The sequence below is a fragment of the Montipora capricornis genome, chromosome 13, assembly GCF_036669925.1.
Source record: "Montipora capricornis isolate CH-2021 chromosome 13, ASM3666992v2, whole genome shotgun sequence".
Classification (NCBI taxonomy): Eukaryota; Metazoa; Cnidaria; class Anthozoa; order Scleractinia; family Acroporidae; genus Montipora; species Montipora capricornis.
The window spans coordinates 14,973,832-14,994,642 of NC_090895.1; the positions used below are offsets into that span (position 1 = coordinate 14,973,832).

Consider the following 20,811-nt stretch of genomic DNA (forward strand, 5'->3'; position numbering starts at 1 on the left):
TTGTAATGTTTCGTTCTATTTTTCAGGCATTTTGGATATCATGAAATTACATAATTTTGCATGACATAGCCCCTTTAAATATCTCTCTAAGATTAGGATGATTTTGAATTGAATGCCATTTGTACAGAATAGTATGTTCTTTAAGCTTTTCAAAGCTGGTTGAAATTGCGAGACAAAAGGTAAAATTTTCTTGTGTGCTTGTTCGATAATAGGAGCGTATTTGGCCATGAAAAACTGGGTTCGATTGTAATTTAGAAACAAACATTCCTTGAGCAAGCGTTCGTGTCGAACACTGGCTACGAGACTAGAAGGCCCTTTAGGCCGGCACTTATCTCCGGTTACTGTAGCATGAAGCGACTGGGAGTATTTCTACTTCCCCCTGGATGGGATGTCAGTCCATTGGAGGGTTACCCCCAGCATTAAATTCACCGGTCCCTATTTATACACCTGGGTGGAGAGAAAATAAATTAACTTGCACAAGAACACAACACAATGTCCACGGCCAAGACCCGAACTCAGACCACTCGATCCGTAGTCGAGCGCACTAATTAATTGTCATAAAATGTCCTCTATGATTGTGATTTGCCTTGCCAACCGGCAGACTGAGTTGCCCTTAATATGATAGGTAATTATTATTATTATTATAATAATATTTTAAGGTGTTAATGCATATGACGACAATAATATTAACTCACAACACCCCTTGCGCCTAGTTGGCTCTCAGGATGTACATGTATATTCCTCCGTACAGTGTAGTTGTCCATTTTGTTTATGTCCATTGACACAAAAAGAACATGAAATTTCAAAGAAAAATGTGCACAAGTTTTATGACGGCCTATTGTCACTGCTATCGTTATCTTAAAACACAGGAGTGTCCTGTATCCTGCCAAACGTCGTGTGCTAATTCTTGATTTGATGACAAAGCAATGTCAACTCTTTTTCTATGAACTTCCACGTATCTCCAGTCCATTCAAGTTCATTCATCTTTGTTTATAGAGAGAGTTGATTTCTTGGTAAATGTAAAGTATATTGAAGTAGAGGCCTGTGCAGAAATCTTGCTAAATGCTTCAGTGTAGACATGTCAGTGACGAAGCGGTCTCTATATCAGCTTTTATGAACATATTTCATGTCAAGTTCTCTCCATTCATCTTTGTTTGCTTTTTGTTCTTGGTAAGTAAGTAGAGATAATGTCCTTTACCTTTCACCCCTCTTTGTATGTATTAGTGTCCTCTTTGTTAGCATTAATTTTTATTTATTGATTGGTTTATAATCAATTGGTTGATTCGACTTTATTAAGACATCCTGAAGAGGCTTGAAACATATGAAGGCAGCAGCAAAGACGCATTAAGACAAACACATGGTGAGTTCATGCACTTTATTGGCTTATTGAGTTAACTGAGCTTAACTGAAGTAATCGAGGGAGAACCATTTTCTTCGGCAAATGTTTTTCAAGGGTCACTTAATTGAGCGTTTCTTTTACTCTCAAAGAAATGTCAAAAACTATAATGGACAAGCTCTGTAAGATGGGAGATAGGTTCATATGTAAATGGCTCTTATCTTTTGTGAGATAATGTGAGTGTTTTTATTGGAGAGTGACCGTGATATGTGGTTGGAGCAAAGTTTGACCATTTGCAGATATTAATGCTCACTCAACCACTCACATGGTGTGGCAGAGAGTAAATGAGTGTGCTCCGACCCCAAGGGCCGCTTGATGATGATGATGATGATGATGATGATTGGCAAATTAACAATCTCGTACCCAGAGTCCTCGGGCTTTTTGGTCAGCCCGGAAAGACTCTGGAATAATAGACTTGAACTGTTTTTTTGATTGGTCACTTGCATAACAATGGCAGTCTGACAGGAAGTCGATGACTAATTTGGAAACCCCAGAATTCGGAGGGAGATTCAAAATCTAAAACTAGTTTCAGTGCTGTTTGTTTTTTCTACTTCGGAAATATATAAATCACAAAAGTAATCAAACGACGGGGTTTGAATTATATCTAATACCGCACAGGAATTTTCCCACGCTGCTAAAGACTGATTACTGTTGCGAAAGTTCCATGGAAGAAGGTCTTGTCGAAGCCATTCAGAATTACGGAAACAAAATTGTAGTGGAATAGGACATTGGTGTGCTTTCCACAAACTTTGTCGATCGTGTTGCTTGCACGATGGAATGCATGCTGAAACACTAAAAATACACTTACCGAAAGCGTCAGACGTTTTACCTTCACTCGCTCTTACAGCAAGCCAATGGAGTCATTTCCCCAGTTTCTTTTATCATTTGTATGGCTACAATTTTTGTGTCACGAACACTTTGAACCCACCATTTCTACAGTTTACTGTTTTCTCTTTTCTGTTTCCGTTTAAACTCAAGCATGCGCAATAAAACCGGAAGCCACGTTTTCTGGGAAAATGGACCTCATTATCCCGGAGTCTTTCCAGGCTCTCACCCGCGGACCAAGAAGCCCCGAGGACTCTGGGTACGAGATTGGCAAATTAACTGAAAAATCGAACCTAATTTAAGGACCCAACTCATCAGATGCTCCCTGATTCTCTAAACGAAATGAACATGAACAGTTTTTCCATGTGCTTCATACCCAAGCGTGCATTCTGTACGACAATCAGAAACTAATGCCACCGGATTGGCTTCCTGAATAGAAACAAAAGGACAACAGTATCGTTGGGTGGCAAGTGACAATGCGTCAATATTTTCTATCCAATTGCTTAGGTAGAAATTCCCCCTTAGTTGTTTAACGACCCTGAGTGTTGGTCCAGCCAGAGTTAACCACACAACCTTCTGTGTGGAAGTCGGATGCACAATCAACTGGGTGTTTTTGACACTTCTTGCTCTTTTTTTGCAAGACTGCTTGTGCATTTGTTATTGCTTAGAATCAGAAGCTCATAACCTTGAGACGTTTAACTTTGGTTCAGAGCTGAGGTTTTTTTTTGCTTTAAAAATTTCCTTATTTGAATGTAACGTAGCTCGTGCATATTCCTGCACCTGCAGCTTCGATCTCATTTTTGTCCATGTTTGAGCACAGAATTGGTGTCCTAAAATCCCCAGCTTTGTTCCAAGGAAAAGAGTTGTAAGTTACAAGCTTCAATGTCATATGGTTCTAGCAGAATGAAATTGCTCAACAGTCATTAGCAGTCAACCTACTAACTACCAAGCAAGATAGACTTATGATTTTTACCTCGTATCTTCCTTTCAAAAATACAGTTTAAAAGATGAGAGAAACAAAATTTGATTTGTACAAACAAACTTAATTCGCTAGTGCTTCTCAAGTAACAATTCCAGCACACGAGCATGGCTTAATGACCCAAAGGCAGTGTTAGATTCAGTAGTTCGATGTCCAGTTGCTGTGCACCCGAAAGCCACCTATTCCTGACGAAGATTTGACGGTTTCAGAATTATTAGACAGCAAAGAAAAACACGTTGCAGAAAATCAATTATTTGGAGGCTTTTATGCATGTTATTGATACACCATTTCCAGTTATTTCTAAGAATTTCCATAATGCCTAAGCTGAATTGATTTGTGTAGCCAGCGCAAGTTTTGAACCATTTATACCTAAAACTTGCTACAAGTTAGAATGTACCTTTTTTCGCCAATGTTTCATTCCAGTAATATCCAAGTTATGCCTCTCTCCTTAAACCGGTAGAGTAAAAACCTAGCTTTGCATGCAGTCAAGTGCTTTCTATGCTGTCCTAACTTTGAATCATTTCGTTTAGTGCCCCCTGAAGAGATCTATTTGCGTGGCCCACTGGCTTTGGAAGCTTACAACAAGGCTCTGAGTAAAGGAAAGACAAGAGTTAGAAGAATACCAGTTATGTTGATTGGCCAAGACCGCTCTGGAAAGACCAGCCTTAAGAAGTCTCTTAGGGGAATACGGTTCAATCCGGATGAGAGCAGCACTGTTGGGATCGACGTTGATCCATCCTACTTTAAAGTCACCACTGAGATTTGGAAGACTGGGGAGAAGGATCAAGATGCAAACACTAAAGATGCAATTTCCTATGAGCAACATGCAGCTCGCTTGGTTGTAAAGATTTTAAAGGAAGAAAATTTTTGTACAAATGAACGTTCTGTTGAGTCTTTCCAGTCTGTAGATTCCTCCCTTGCAGACATGGTGACACCAAGTGCAAATACAAGGGGTGAGAATAGCACGGTATCTTCCCTGGAGTTTATCAAGATCGGTCACAATGAATTCCCCCGAGATAAACAGATGGATGTTTCAGCATCTCCTAGAGCTTCAAGAGTTTCAGATTTTGATGATGGCAGTGATGTTTATAACACCCTGACAACAAGTCAAAGAACTGATCCTACAAACAGAGGAAATAATCATCTCACCGCATCCAAAATACCAGATGAGATAGAGACTTTGATGAAGAAATTGTTACAGGAAGTCGACAAGGTTAGAGATGAAGAAGACATTTACTCGGTTTTGTGGGATTTTGGTGGACAGTCGGTTTATTATACAACTCACCCACTCTTTCTTACATCAAGAGCTTTGTACCTTATGGTGTATGACCTCAGCCGAGGCCTTCATAAAACGGCCCCGCCTGTAACAAAGCAGGGCATGTACAAGACCATTCAAGACAGTTTTGAAACTAAAACTAATTTGGACTATCTTGATTTCTGGATGACTTCTGTTGCCTCACTCGCCAGTCGAGATAGCGTTCATACGAAAGAATCAGATTTGTTGCCTGAGAAACTTCCCCCTGTTTTCCTAGTTTGTACCAATGCCGATCGACCTTATGGTGGGGCTGACTGTTTGGCGCTCGCCCGTGAAGTGTATGGTTCTTTGCAGGGGAAATCGTACAGGAACCACCTGTGTGATGGTTTCTTTGTAGTCGATAATACTAAGTCAGGTGGGGAATCAGAGTGTTCAGAAGTGGCGCGCCTTCGACGTAGCATTCTAGCTGTTGCAAATGAGCTACCATCGATGAAGGAGGACATTCCAATCAAATGGTTAAAGTTTGAGAAAATGCTCCAAGTCACTCTGGGTGAAGGACATACATGGATTTATTTGGAGCACGCAAAACGGATCGCAGCTGAAGTTTGCCAAATTCACGACAATCAAGAATTCGTAACATTGCTTAACTTTTTACATGATCAGAGAATTTTAATACATTTTGATGACACTCCAGAATTAAACAAATTGGTTGTCTTGGATCCTCAGTGGTTGATTGATGTGTTCAAGAAAGTTATAACTGTTCAGATTTCTGACGGTCATGGAAAAGCTGAAATAACACAATTGTGGCACAAACTCGAAACAAAAGGCATCCTTGAACAAAAGCTCTTGAAGCATGTGTGGGACCCATTAATAGAACGGCATGAAACCTATGAAAGCTTTATTGCTGTCATGGAGAAGTTTAGTTTGCTGTGCTCTTGGCCTTCTTTAGATACTTCATGTAATAAACAGTACTTGGTACCATCCATGTTAATGTTGCTCCCACCACAGAACATCACCGAGTTGATTGCCTCTGCAAAACTCCCTTCTCTTTTCCTGAGATTTGAGCCTGGACAAGTTCCTTCGAGCTTGTTTCCGCGGCTAGTGTTGCAATTTTTTCAGTGGGGGCAAAAGGAATTTTGGAGTTCACTGGACCCCGAATTGTACAAGAATTTCGCCAGGTTTTACACCATTGGAGACGAAGACTGCTCCGTTGTCCTTTTGTGTCATTCCTCGTTCATCGAAATAGTTGTTCACAGAGGAAATGCCAATCCAACATTAGTGGAAGGGATTCAGTCAAAGTTGACTATTTCTTCTGGCCTCCACCATGATCCATTTGAAGTGTCCTGTGCCTGTGCTGTTTACAAACAATTGTCTTTGATGCTTGAATGTATGCGTAAGGAGTTCTGTTGGTTGAAGAACATGATATATGAAGCAGGGTTTATTTGCCCGGTATGTTGCCACGGAAAGCTAGTCAAGTTCTGCCGCACTCATGGCAAGCAATATTGTGAGCAAGAAGATTGTCTTCACTTCTTATCTGAATCTGAGATACGCAGTACCAATCAGTTTATTAGATGCACCAGAGCAGCTGCTGCATTGGATAATAAAGTTCACGTGAAGAATTTTTCAGCTTGGTTCACAAGTCCAAGTAAACAGGTAATAAGGATTGCAATACAAACTTTTAAGTCGATCGCCTTAAGGAGGCTCAAACCGCTTTCAATTCTTTCAGGGTGCAGGGCTGGCGTAATGGCGAGAGCACTTGTCTTCCATCAATGTGGCCCGGGTTCGATTTTCAGCCTCGGCGTCATAGGTGGATTTAATTGGTTGGTTCTCTACTCTACTCCGAAAGGTTTTCTCCGGGTACTCCGGTTTTTCTCTCCTCAAAAGCCAACATATGTCTTGATCTGCGTTAATTTGTTTATTCCAGATTACAGTGTCCCCGAATAGTGCTCCAACGGTAGAAGACCATACACTTAACTAAAGTTCCTTTTTTCACCAAGTTGTACTATTTAGAAGGATTGAATCTATGGGCCGGTGTTCGAACTCGCGTCCTCTTGCACAGTACTCCATTGCTCAACTAACTAAACCACTGGTGCAAAAAGAAACCACGAGTAGATGTATGATTTAGTCAAGAGCTTTGGTAACTATTCTTAGTATATACTAAAACAGTGTATAGCGTTGAAGGTGCGCTCTGATTGGCTAGCTATACTCTAAACTCCGAATAGCTCTCTGCCATTCACCTCCTAGGAACTCGCGCAGGATTTTCGTCCAAAAATATTGTAATCGTTGCAGGAACAAATGAGTTAAAATCATCTTTTTGTGCTATATTGTCTCATTGTTTTATTATATACTAAAACATCTATTCGCCTTAATGGCCAGAGGTGGGTATCTCCACTTCCGTAAATAGTTAATTTTTTGGTTTTAATTGTAGACAGCAACAGATGAGATGAATGGAAGACAGTTTCTGTCTGGTGAAAGTAAGTTCGTGCCTGATTTACCAGCTCGGTATTTTGGATCATATAATTCGAGGAATTCTTTTAGTGATATCAGTTATAGGTAAAATCACACACATTTCCTTGTTAGCCACCAAGTCGTGTTCGCAACGTTAGAATTCAACTGCTTCTGTTGGAAAATAACTTGCTACCTGGCTGCTCATATCGGCGCCTTCAAGGTTGTTCGCTATTTTCTTTGTTGAATCAGCCTAAGTTGGAGATTAGTAAGTGCCGATTTCATTCAAACAATAATAGTCCTTGTTTTGCTTCAGGGAGTGAAGAGGTGTCTCACGCCCAGCTTCCTGGCAATGTTATTGAATCACTTATGTCGGATTCATGCCATCCAAAAGAAATTGTACTACAGATGAAAGAAAGTCTACATTTGGATCAAATGTGTCTGCAGCACCCAAACCCGGAAACAAAGAGAATGATTCGTTGCCTGGCAAAAAGAGCAAAGGATTCAAACAGGATTGGGGTTGTCAAGCACCTGAGAGAAATTACACCTGCAGGGACAACTGGTGAGTCTGTCAACATGCAGTGTTAGTTCGGGTACAAAAGGAGACTCTTCAGTGAGTTGAGCCAGACAGAAGCAATACATAAGATCTTCCGTATCTCAGTAAACAGAACCACGTAAGTTCTAGATACCTCGTGAAGGTTCATGCTGTCAATGAAAGGTAACTACAGATGCAAAAAATTACATTCTGAAAGGAAAATTCTATTCTGTTTGAATTTACCTAACCGACCGTCTCACCGATTACGACATGGTTCTTTTTTTCAATGTAGAATTGTAGCCTGCGCATTCGTTTTTTTCATTAATCTCTTTTGTGCTTGTTTCATTTTGTTGCAGGTCCCTTGCTACCAGGGAACCTTGATATTCGCAGTATCCCAGTTTGTCAGATGAGAGAGCTTACAATTTACTTAAGCAGTAAGTTGAACCTAACGTAATGAAAATGAGCTAGCACATTGCTGTTCTTATTCCCAAACGAATTTGATTGCCCCCTTTCCTAGTTGCTTTTTGCCGTTCTAATTTGAAGACAGGTATCGTGGGAATTCATGATTCGTGAGTGTGCTGGTATTATTTCAGGCCCTTTATGCGATCTGTTTAATAAATCCTTGATGTCTGGCATATTTCCTGACGACTGGAAATGTGCTAGAGTGACTCCGTTGTTTAAACAGGGCGAGTCATCTGATTTAAACAACTACAGACCTATCTCAGTCATTTCCTTAGTCGCCAAAGTGTTCAAGAGGATTGTGCACGACCAGCCAAAGTATACAACTTCTTAAACAGCGAAGAAATTATCTCTAAACAACAATCTGGTTTCCGGTTTTTACACTCAACTGTTATTGCTCTTCTATAAGCAACTGACAGTTAGGCGCTTAGTATCGATTGCGGCTACGTAAGGGCTGTAGTAAAAGGCATTCGACAATGTTAATCATGAGATACTACTAAAGAGAATGAATCAGTGCGGAATTCAAGGGAAAACTCTTGATTGGTTTAAATCGTATTTGACGAGTCGCACTCAATGGTGCCTCGTTAATGGTTGTCTGTCTGACTTCTCCACTCTTAAATGTAGCTAAATGTGGTGTGCCACAGGGAACGATCCTTGGCCCATTTTTATTTCTAATCTATATTAACGATCTCCCTAACTGTATGTCGTTTAGCGTACCTAGAATGTATGCTGATGACACCCACATTAACTACGCTGGTTCTGATTTGCATCTGATTCCGTCTAGTCTATCTCAAGACCTGGAAAAGATAAGCAAATGGCTTGTGCCTAACAGATTTACCTTGAACGCTACGAAAACCGAATATATGTTGATCGGCTCCAGGCAAAGGTTAAATTATCTGGTGCACTCAAACTCTCCATTGATAACGTTCCGGTGGAACACGTTTCCTCAGTGAAATCTTTTGGAGTTTATATCGATGAAAATCTAACGTGCCATTCCCACATTGATAAACTGCGTAAAAAGATCGCTTCTGCAATTGGAGCCATAAAGCGAGTTAAGCCATTTGTGCCTCAAACTACCCTACTCTGCACGTACAACTTCCTTGGTCAACCTCACTTTGATTACTGCAACCTAGTCTGGGGTAATTGTGGCAGAACATTGTCTAACAAGCTGCAACAACTACAAAACCGTGCTGCACGAGTAATAACTTCATCGGGCTTTGACGCTGAAGTCGATTCCTTTTTTCACAAACTCAGTTGGAAAGACTTGCAATCTCAACGTCAAATTCAGAAAGCCCTAATGGTTTTCAAGTCTTTAAACGGTCTGGTTCTCGAATATCTCACTTCTAAATTTGTAACACGAACTGAATCAAATTATGCTCTGAGGGACTCGGTTAAAAAGTTGTTGTTCCCTTTCCGAGAACTAACAACCGGTACATGAAAAATAGTTTTAGTTACAGTGGCACAACTCTTTGGAACAGCTTACCCCGTAACATTAGCCTGCAAGCAAGCTCTCTTTCGGGGTGGGTGGGCGGGCAAGGAGAGAGAGAGAGCTTGCGATCATGTCTCGTAAATTTGAATATCTGCGTCCAAAAAGTGGACGCGAAATGCTGATTGGCCAATTTGATCAGGTGATGACGTACTATATCTTAATGCCTCTACAAAAAAGCGACCTAAAGACCTCGGCATCAAATATCAAAAGACCATCGACGAGAACGAATTAACTCCAGAGGTTCATGGAGGACAGCTATTGACCATGGCCACAAACCAAAACACGCTGAAGAAGTCAGAAGAACGAGTGAAAGAATTAAAAAAAACAAAATGAACCCGGGCCCGGGTCAAACATTTAAGAACAGAAGATCACTCGCTTCCACCGCCGATGAAGATATCGGTCCAGCCTAGAATTAAATTGTCCCAAAAGCGAGACGCCATAACGTCACATTCACATTACTTCTGAGAATATCAACACCAAGACACTAAAAACATTACTTTCGAGACCAACTTTTTTCTTGGAAGAAAACGTATCACACAGCAGTAGAGAGATTCAAATGTAAAGGGCAAAAACCATTGCTAAATGAATACTACAGGAGCCGCCTAAAAGAGGCATCCATTTAAATATGTAATTATGACAAAGTCAACAGAAACCAGACCACGTACAAGGGAGTCGTGTAGGCCTGTCAACCCTTTTTAACATCTACAATAATCATTAGGACTTTCAGCATTTGGTTTCCTTCCTAAACAAAGCTTCTTCGGAGTGTTGTTGGCCATGCGGTTCCCGGGGAAATCCTTGCAATGTTTATTTACATTGGGTTCATATTTCCGGTAAGATTTTGACAGCTCAAACGCTTAGATAATGCGGGGGGTACTGGGGGCGGAATTCAAAATTTACGAGACATGATCGCAAGCACTCTCTCTCTCCTCGCCCGCCCACCCACCCCGAAAGAGAGCTTGCTCGCAGGCTACGTAACATTAGAGAGTCTGGTTCATTAAATCAATTTAAACGCCTGCATTCATGGAAATCAGGTTTATAAGTGGAATATGGTTGTCACTTAATATAATATCAGGATTAGAATTTTAGGTTTAGGATGTTAGACATTTTATTGGAATTTATTGTACCTGATGAATTTTTACCGTGTATAAATAATGATTAAAGGTTAAAGATTAAAGATGGTGACTTCACTAGCATGAAGTCCCTGCATTCGAGTAGTTTCACACGAAGACTTAGAAAAAAAATATTTGTTTTATCTTGGATGTACACGGCACGTTCATTTCATGGCAAAATAAAAATCATTTGAAAAGACAAGATTAAAATGAGGATGCCGCAGCTCATTAGTTGCCCAAAAAGAACTTCTGGCTACTGCTAAAAGTTTCAAACCATCCTGCTTTGGTCTTATAATGAGACATGACTGTCCACCCAAAACACATCTTACGGGAAGAGTAGAAAGGAAGAGAGTAGAGGACAATCCAAGGGTCGTGAATGGACAGATGATGTGAAGGCCTGGACTGACAGACAACTGACAGAATGTATTCGCCTAACCCAGGACAGATTAAAGGGGTTAGGTCATGCTATTTTAGGTAATTTTGTTTAATTTTGTTAATTGTGAGCTCTAAACGTCAAATTGGCAGAGCAAGAGTCTTTCATTTGCAAAATCACGGCCACATAACCACTGAAAATGATTTTCCAGCTGTGTAAATGACATTTTGATATAGACTGATATAAATTTGAAAAAAGGTGGGCCGACGTAATTCAAATTTACCCAAATTCAATCCATTTGAATCTTCTTCAGTTTTGTCCATCTATGTCTCTTCTTGACTTCCCTGTGTTTTGTTAGATTTCTTCTATAGTTTTGAACAGTTATTTTGATATTTTAGTTTAATTCTGTGACCGTTCGATCAGTGCTGAAATTGCCTAAAATTGCGTGATCTAGCCCCTTTAACTACCTCAACACAGGATATGCGCAGACCAGTCCAAATCTGAGCATATGGAAGCCACGTAGCTGAGCTGATCTGATCATACCGGAGGAAGGACGCTCAAAAGCCATTATCTGCCACTTTTCTGTTTTTGTTTATTTTATATCTGAAGATCCCAGAAAGCCATCTGAAAAATCGCTTCAGCATTGTTCCAGTACTTGTATTTTAGGCACTTCTACATTCACAGGGGTCATTTGCATGTGAAGAATGTTCGTTCCCTTCAGTGGGTGTTCATTCTGGTCTGTTCATTCTGGTCTGTTGACCATCTGAAAGACACAAGGGATTTATCTGAATCATATCATTGGCAGCCACAAGGCCCGTGATTCCCTTGCTACCTTTATTCTCTTCCCAAATTTCAGCTAATCTATTGTTTAACGAGCCTGTATGTTAGGCAAAAATTGAGTGAATTCTAAAATGACTGATCCCATGCGTTGAAGAAGTTCTTGGGACAGTAAAAAATGTCCGTTTCTGTTGCAGGTGGAGAGGAGTGGAAAGATGTTGCTGCGAAACTAGGGTTCAGCCCAACAGAAATCCGTTATCTTGACAAACGAATTCCGAATCCCTGTGAGGCTGCCCTGGCTTGTATAAGTCAGCGGTGTCATATTACTGTGGACGATCTGTACGATTTGCTAACCAAATGTGGGTACCCCGTGCTGGCCGACATTCTTTGAAAAAATCGCCCTTACAATTTAATCCTAGGTCTTAACGTGACTTGTCTATTAATCAAACCCTAAACAAAGAAAGAAAGAAAGAAATAGATAAATAATTAGCACAGATATGGTTGAGCAGGATTTAACTTATAAAGACAGCAGTCTTAGGCGGACGACAACTACTCTGCCAGCAGGATTTCTCGCCACTTTCGTTTTTTTATTGTCGTTTTACGAGTGGCTTTACCACTGCTATTTACTTCCCTGTGGAAAATTTTTATTGAGTTTTTGAGCGTACGGGATGCATAGTGTCACTGACAGGCTTGTTATTATTTAGCCAATCAGTTAAAAGTGATCCTTTTTTGAGTTACTTTGTAGCTATACAAACGATGACGTATGCATAACAAGGAAGAGTATTGTTCTGTGTAAGGGGTTTTTCTTTCTTTCGGGGGAAGAAAGTGGCAGTGGTAAAGACGAGAACGTCCGCTAGCAGGGTAATAACAGTTTCCTGCACTTTATAAGTATTAGGAAATCGTATGAATTCAAGCGCATTTTGTGATTTATGGAAGGAGTGGTATTTTAAAAGTTCTCAAAATTTCACAAGCCGCAGGCAAGTTCAATTTGAGGAAATGAACTTTATTTAAGTGTCTAGTCTTCCAGCTCTGGAGCACTAATTGGGGATACTCTAAACTGATATTAACAAATTAACGCAAATCAAATCAAATGTTGGTTTTTGAGGAGGGGGGAGAACTTCAAAACATCACGAGTGGCCATAAACCACAAAATGCACGAGAAAGTTCATACGATTTTTTTATGATCATGTCCCGTGTGGCCCCGCGCGCGCTTTTATTGTAAAACTGCTGAGAAAATCCCCGTATGAGGGCCGTACGCATTACGACAAAGAGGGCCGAAAAAAGCCGTATGGCTCTGTCAGGAACACGTACTGCTCTGTGCGGAGCGATTTTAAGGGGATTTCGACGCTTCTAAACTTCCAAGTTATTTACAGCTAGAAAAGCAAATACAAAAATATTTAATAAATTTCTGTGCGAAGTTATAATTATTTTTGTACAAATTTCATCCTCTGAGTGCTCATGACTAGCGTATTGCCCTTATGATAAAATGCTTATTGACTGAATTTAGGCCGAGCCGGACAAGAAATATTTGGCCGTCGGTCACAGCGTCTCCCACTTAGTCTATAAGTACATATTATTTATCATATACTAAACAAAATTACTCCAACGCTGTTTCCATTGACCAATCAGAAACGCCTTATTCTTTTTGAGTATACAATAAATGACGATATCCTTAGAAAACCGAATAAAATTATTGTTTAATATTTTTCTTCCTAAACTTAAAGCTAAAATTTGTAACAAAATTTAAATGTACGCAAAAATATTGAAACGGGGGCCCTATAGGAAATAAAAGTATATTCCCTTTCAGAAATAGAATGATGCTGTAATGCTAATTACCATCAACAGGCACATCCTCTCCCCTTTAGGCAAATTTGCGACATATAAAAGGACTCTTGCGGTAACATTGCATGTCCCCTGATTAAGACACTAGACAGGAGTGTCGGAACGTTGGGTCTTTGAATTATAACTTTTTAATTAACTACATTCAAATTTCTTCAAACCGGAGTAGCATCAGACTATAGAGAGCTTTAGATTCTAGGACACGAACGACTACGAGTACGAGATTTTCTCATAGAAAAACAGTGACCCAGCTCAAACCAGCGACATTTTGGCGGGAAAAACGTGACACTGTCGTCGTTTTAGTACGAGGTTTAGCAAAAATGTCGTTGTGTCAAAACAAGTCACCAACACGGTAGTATTTTTGGTATTTTTCGATCGGGAAAAGGCTCAGTTACCAGCAATAAGAATATAACAACTGAGGAGCCTATGCTGCTACCAAAGAGTAAAATTAATCGTCCGGGTTGTTAATAGACGAGTTTACGCTCTTGACTGCGTCAAGGGTAATCAGGGAAAGATGGAGAGAAATTCAAAGGTTTCTAACGAAGTTCAAAACGATAAAAAAGTACTCATGATATGCAATTTTGGGTTTTTTTTATTTTCCAAAACAGAGGATATGCGCTCAAAGGTGCGGCAGAATAATAATGGCTATTGTAGAACTTATTTTATTAAAAAGAGTTTCTGCCATACATTTCTCGTAATTTCAAAGGTACAAAATTACAGAGAATGTATGGAGACAAAAAAAGCAATATTTAGGAATTCCAAAGAACATACCAAGTCTAATTCATCTCTGTTGTGAACATGAACTTATTTGTTTGGTTTATGAAGGCGAAAGTCTATAAAGTAGAGTCATGTACAGTATACATGTATTTTGCTTTGAATTTCCATACAAACCTCTGAATTTCCCGCCATGTTGCCCTGATTACCCATGATGCAATCAAGAACGTGAACTCGTCTATTTTCTAAGTATTTTTGCTAAAACTAGGCAGTCAAATCTCGTACTCGTTCTCGTCCGTCCCTTATGTCTGATTAAACACCTGGTTGCACTGTGGGCTGTAACTTTCGTGTATTACATTTGGTGTTCTAAGATATAAAATTTCAAGCGGCATTAAGGAATATTCTTTTGGCTTGGAGTGCCATGACATTTATTTTCTTTGAAAATTCTTTTTTTTTTTACTAAGCCTTTTAGCTATCGTCTTAGTGTCGTATCGTCGTCAGTATTACTTTTACTTACCGTAGAGGGTTATCTTAATTCCTTGGATTATAGCGTATTACCAGTCTTAAGGCGCTGTTACACTCTTCCAGCTTGTTTCGCAATTTTGTTGCGACAAATCTTCTCATACGGCGAAACAAGTTTTTTGATGGGTGTTGCACTAGGCAACGTTTCTTGAAACCTGTTTCGATGATCACATGAGGTTAAAGGAACATTTTCATTGGCTGGTGCCGCAAACCGTATAAAAAGCGACACAAGTTGCAAGACAAATGTTACACTACGCAATGATTTAAAAATAGGTACGCAACGTGTACATGTGGTAAGCCATTTGGTAGACAAGGAGGTGCTGGAAACAAGGGTATTGAGCCATGCTTGATAAAAATCGCAAAATTGATAGCGATACTGGATGTGCAGAGAAAGAAGTTCACCAGAATTCTTAAGATGCATATGGTCGTCTGAGATACAGTCTGGAACGAGGATGAAAAACTATCTAATACCGCTTTCTACGATTTTTTATTTGATTTTTTTTTCTTGCTGATGTTGTTTCAAATCACCAATTGGCCTTTTCAGCAATAGCAACACCATCTTGGATTTCGCGTTTGGCACAATCCATGGGCTTGTTAGCCTGGATAGACCACAATGCATCAGGACTCAGGATGGCGCAGCTATCATGAACAGGTCAATTCACTGACTAATATTTAGGTCAGTAACACATTGTTTTCCTGCATTTGATCCAAACAGATTCATTACCCTGATTAAAGTCTGCACAAACTGTATGAGTAGGGTCAACTAATTCGTTAGAATTGATAGAACCTTGATGCTTGTTCACATCACTCCCTTGGGTAATATCGGCACTAAGGAGTAGTGTAGCAGCTCTCGTAAGCTGCTATTCTTTGGTATTGTAAGCAGCCTCTATTGTTTTTAAGTCTAGGTCATTGAAACTCGCACTAAGTGCCTTTGCTGGATAAAACACTCTAGGCCCAGGGTTCTCCTCGACATCGTTTGACATTATTTCAAGAACAGTGCGTGAGTATTGTAACAGACAATTTTAGTTAAAGTGCTACTGTGATCAAATTTTTATCCCTTGAATTTGTTAGTTTATCACATAGAGTACCATGAAACATTAAAAACGCTGTTTACCGTTTGGAAATATCTGCATTGGTTCCAGAGATATTTAAGTTTGAAAAATGTGTTAAATATGCAAATGAGAAGGCTGATGACGTCATTCACCCAACCCAATAGAACATCAAGAATATAAATAGAGCTATCTCGGTCAATTTGCAACAGAGACCATTGAAACTTGGTGAGCTGATAGTTCTGAAGGCAACACACCTACGACTGTAAAGAAATTGGTTCCCATGGCGACTCACTCTTTTCCAGTCCCCTCCAACCTGATTTCAATATTTTGGTGATCTCAGGCTAGAAATACATTTACTAAGGCCACAAACTCGACCTAACATCTTTATATGCTGACAGGATCATGTAGATGAGGCACCATTTGCAAATATCAAAACAGAACGCCAAAGGTGGTCTGCAAAGCTTTTAATATCAGGGAGGTCTGGAACCCAGTATGTTGCCATGGTAACAAAAATGGTATGCTCATATTGTGGAACACATCTACTAGAATCTTAGTGCAAAGAACCAAGTATTTCTGATACAAATTGGCTGAGATATCTTTCTCTATCATACTTGATCAAAATTTGATAGGGTATATGACGTCATCACTTGGCTAATTTGCATATTAAAAAAACTTGAATATCTCCAGAACAAAAAGAGATATTTGAAAATGCTTCTCGTACAGACTACGTGTTTATGTGCCAAAATGGCTTCGATAGGGAAGATTCAAATTTCGTCACAGTAGCACTTTAACCACAATGTCACTTTATTCTCACATCTATACCGCTGTATCAAGCATTTTAATATTGGTAAATTGAATTCACTGAGGTGAAAATACGTCATGCATACCAATTCTGGCTCCATACTGTTCATTTGTTACACCCATTTTCAAGTCGCTGCTGTTTAATTTTCCTACAAATTTAACACAGGTCAAAGCATATATTGAAACTCACCTGAATCTTATGAAAAAGGCACTCCTTCATTTCTCTGTGACTGATTTTTATTTTGTTAAACCCAGGTTTATTAAATGTGTCATTTTGATGTGAATGGAGTATAAGACAATTTTAAAATGTCGAAATTGGGCTATTACATAACATAGAATCGCACTGTTTTCAATTGACGTCACACCCTAAAGCATTATTGAATTAGTATGCGGACAAAAACAAGTACATTTTGTGATGTGTCCACATTTCAATCCCATGGTGCTCTGCAATGACGCGTTACGATCTATTTTTATGTTATTAAAGGGATGGCGCAGTGGTGATATCACTTGCTTTCCACCAGTGTGGCGTGGGTTCGACTCCCAGAGTTGAGTTTTTGGTTCTCAACCCTTTCTCCGAGAGGTACATAAAAGCACCTTTCATATATTCTCTATCTCACATTCACCTATTACAGGACATTATACGAACTTGCAAATGACCAGTTCCGAGATGGCAGTTTAATAGCGCAGATGTAAGAACAAGTGCAGCGTAATCGAGTGGTCATCGGTTCGAGTCCCTTCAAGACTGGATTTTTATGGGCTTCTTTGCAGTTACTCTAGTTGTTTCGTATTTCAGCCTGAAAAGACAATTTTTGTTTGTAAGTCAAACAGTATAGAACAGTATGTAGTTGTAGAAGCGTTTGATGTAGACCTAGCGTTAAAGTATTCATTACAAGGGTTAAAGTAGTTTAGTATAATTGCATACCATGGCCCGGTTGTTCAAAAGCCAATTAACGTTAATCCCAGATTAAGAATTAACCAAGGAATTTATTTCTCTACTCCCAAATGTTGCTCAACGCTGATATTCGTGAAAACTTTACATTAGAAGTAGTCAATCTTGAAAAACAAAAATAAGCAAAAGAAACTTTCACCAAAGAATTGAAAGCATGAAACAAAGGTTTACGCTAATCCTGGATTAAGTTCATCGACTTTCGAACAACCGGGCCCAGGTGATTATGGTACAGATTGTTGAAACTGTTTAAAACTGGTTCGAACCTCCTTATAATGCAAAAAATGATTAAACTCAACTGGATCAATTTAACGATCTTTCTCGGTGAATTTACATGCCATGCTTAAGAAGATAAAAAGCAAAACTCCTGGGGCCCGGTTGTTCGAAAGCAGGTGAACTTAATCCAGGATTAGCGTCAACTTTTGTCTCATGTTTTCAACCTTTTGGTGAAAGTTTCTTTTCCTTAGTTTTGTTTTTCGAGATTGACTTCTTCTAATGTAAAGGTTTGCCGTATATCAGCGTTGAACGGCATTTGGGAGTAGAGAAATAAACTCCTTGGTTTAATTTTTTAATCTGGGGTTAGCGTTAATCGGCTTTTCAACAGCCGGGCCCAGGCTAATAAAAGGTTGGAGTAAATAATTGTTACCATGGAAATGTTTTATTTGATTAATGGTTTGTCTGTTCTCTGATGGGCTAAATGAATATCGTGATGCCAATATAGAATACGCACTGATGAAACATGTATAGTGTTTAAGATAGGAACATCGCATGGTGGCGTAGTGATGTTTTGTCATCTTTGTCGTGCCATATTTGGCAAGATGTGCAGCCACTGAGTGCACACAAAGTTAAAGAGAACTGACAATTTTTAAGAAAGAGGAACAATATACTACCGCAAAAATACATGGAGGTGACGCAAATGAGGATAAAGTTAGCACGGAGTAGGCAATACTACCCTCTACAAGTGGCCAAACTATGTGTTTACTTAATTTCAAAGAACAAAAAACGACGCTCGTCCTATAGAGCAGGCCAGATATGGATAACTAGACAACCAAACTACTGAAAGAGAAAATTTCTTAAATAAAGTGATTGATGAATTCTACGAGACGCGGATAACACCAAAGCCCGTAAACCGAAAAAAAATTTGTATTCTGGACGCGGGAATTCAGAACACTTAACATTTACTTTTGACCAAAAGGCAGATCATTCGATTAACACTGAAGCCCTTGCCAAACTACAAGTAATTACTTTAGAAAATCATCCTAGCGTCAGAGTATTTATTGCAAGGGTTAAAGTAGTTTAGTATAATTGTATACTAGGTAATTATTGAAAATTCTCTGCGCTGATTGACTGCCCTTGAGGTGATTATTACGCGATAATATTTAAGGGGTAAATATCGCAATTGATATTTGGTTCTCATAAAAATAAAAGATTCATGATAACAGCAATAATAATGCGCAGAGGTTCCCCAATAAATTATCTGGAACACCGCAAGAATACATGGAGGTGACACAAATGAGGATAAAGTTATCATCGAGTCAGCAATACTACCCTCTACAAGTGGCCAAACCTTGTATTGACTTAATTTCAAAGAAAAACGAAAAACACTCGTCCTATAGAGCAGGCCAGATATGGATACCTTGATAACCAAACCCAACGACTGACAGAGCAAATTTTATTTACATGTCCACATGAACATGTTCCAGTACTCGGCAGTCCCTTTTTGAATTGCTTGTTTATACTTAGGTGGCCTCATACACCCTAAGCCTTTTTAGAGACATCACTGCCAAGCCGGCCACTTCTGCTGGAGAGAACAGGACAGCCACAACACCGGGGACTCCATCCCTCACTCTTTTCGAATAGTGTGTGGGTTCTTTAACCTCCCACAGGGAACTTATAAACATAGAATATAATTTTGAGACGGGGCCTACGGTTTATAGTCCTTATCCGAGAAGACTTAAAAAGTCTAACCATTTGCAGATATAGTTACAAAGGCAGTACTTTCTCCCCAGTAATTTTAAGATCCTGAGTGTTCATCCGGCCAGGGTTCGAACCCGCGACCTCCCGCATGACAACCCGTTGCTCAACCAACTGAGCCACCGGTGCGCGGGTGCTAAAAATAAAGTGATCGGTGAATTGTACGAGACGCGGGCAACACCAAACCCCATAAACCGGAAAAATAAACCTGACATGTAGAATCAGAAATCTGGACTGGGGAATTCAGAACCCGGAATCCACGATACTTAACATTCAATGTTAACCAGTTAGCAGATCATTCGATTAACACTGAAGCCCTTTTCAAACTACCAGGAAATACTTTACAAGATCGCCCTTGTAGTTCTGGACAAGATAGCTAGAACGAGCTATTAAACCGTTATTATAGGCAGCTAGTATACTTTAAACCGTCGCGGGCAGCCCACGTTATATAGGTCTGTCAGGAAACACACAAAAATGGTAAAACCTGCTGGCAAGTAAGGATTTCTTCTTTGATCAGTTGATATTCCCGCAGCAAAGTAATTTAAAGGCAGAACATAGTACTTCGGTTCGGTTGCTGTTCAATACTAGGGAGCTCTAGCAAAGACAACGGAATTTTCAACGGTAACGGCAACGGCAACGGCAACGGCAACGACAACGAGAACGTCATAATTTTTCATATTTAGTAGGCAAAAACAATAGCTTTGCACGCCCTGCACGTGCATTTTTCATTGTTGTCCATTTCTTTGTCGTCGTCAGCAAAACAACAACGTGAAATAGCCAAGTTTGAGAGTTTATGGAGAACGTCAGCACTTGAGAGAGAATTTTTTATTTTCTCCCCTAAATTAAGCGCGCTCATAACGGTTCACGGACTACCACACCTTTATCATATTAAAAAGCTTGGAATAGTCGCGAAGTGATTGCAATAACGCAATGACATTCTCGTTGCCGTTCCCTTCGTCGCTGCTAAAGCTCCCTACTAATTGACAAGGGCCAATGAAAGGACACAACAGAACAACAACAGTTCTTATTTAAAAACCTCGACCCAGAAGCAAGAGACAACTCAGTTGGCTATTTACCAGTCCAGCGGAGAAGTTGTACCAGGGACTACCAGAATCAAATTAAACGAGTGCTCAGAACGGATCTTTAACCTCGGAATTTCGGATCTCAAGGCAAGCGCCCTAACTAATCACTTGGCCGCACTGCCTCGTAGAAAGACAGACAGTTGATATGAATAATGATTAGTATACTAAGTATACTAGTGGTAATCAAAACACATGATGACATTGTATTGTCCTTCACTGAACAGCTGGACAGCCCTCGG

At 39.7% G+C, this 20,811-nt stretch overlaps 1 protein-coding gene across 1 annotated transcript; it reads left to right on the forward strand.

Annotated features, from left to right (window-relative positions):
* The first annotated feature begins 1,680 nt into the window (after positions 1-1,680).
* On the forward strand, positions 1,681-12,101 carry LOC138030587 (uncharacterized). Its single transcript, XM_068878481.1, has 6 exons — positions 1,681-1,780; positions 3,731-6,108; positions 6,884-6,929; positions 7,217-7,462; positions 7,792-7,869; positions 11,840-12,101. The coding sequence occupies exons 1-6, from the start codon at positions 1,681-1,683 to the stop codon at positions 12,031-12,033; spliced, it is 3,042 nt and encodes a 1,013-aa protein (XP_068734582.1). The 3' UTR covers positions 12,034-12,101.
* Positions 12,102-20,811: the final 8,710 nt, after the last annotated feature.

What these genes read in the sequence shown, in the direction of transcription:
- LOC138030587 (XM_068878481.1), top strand. Translation starts at nt 1,681, where the DNA reads ATGAGTGTGCTCCGACCCCAAGGGCCGCTTGATGATGATGATGATGAT. An exon ending in ACAGTTTCTGTCTGGTGAAA is followed by an intron (nt 6,930 to 7,216) that starts GTAAGTTCGTGC and finishes GTTTTGCTTCAG; the next exon opens with GGAGTGAAGAGGTGTCTCAC. An exon ending in TACACCTGCAGGGACAACTG is followed by an intron (nt 7,463 to 7,791) that starts GTGAGTCTGTCA and finishes ATTTTGTTGCAG; the next exon opens with GTCCCTTGCTACCAGGGAAC.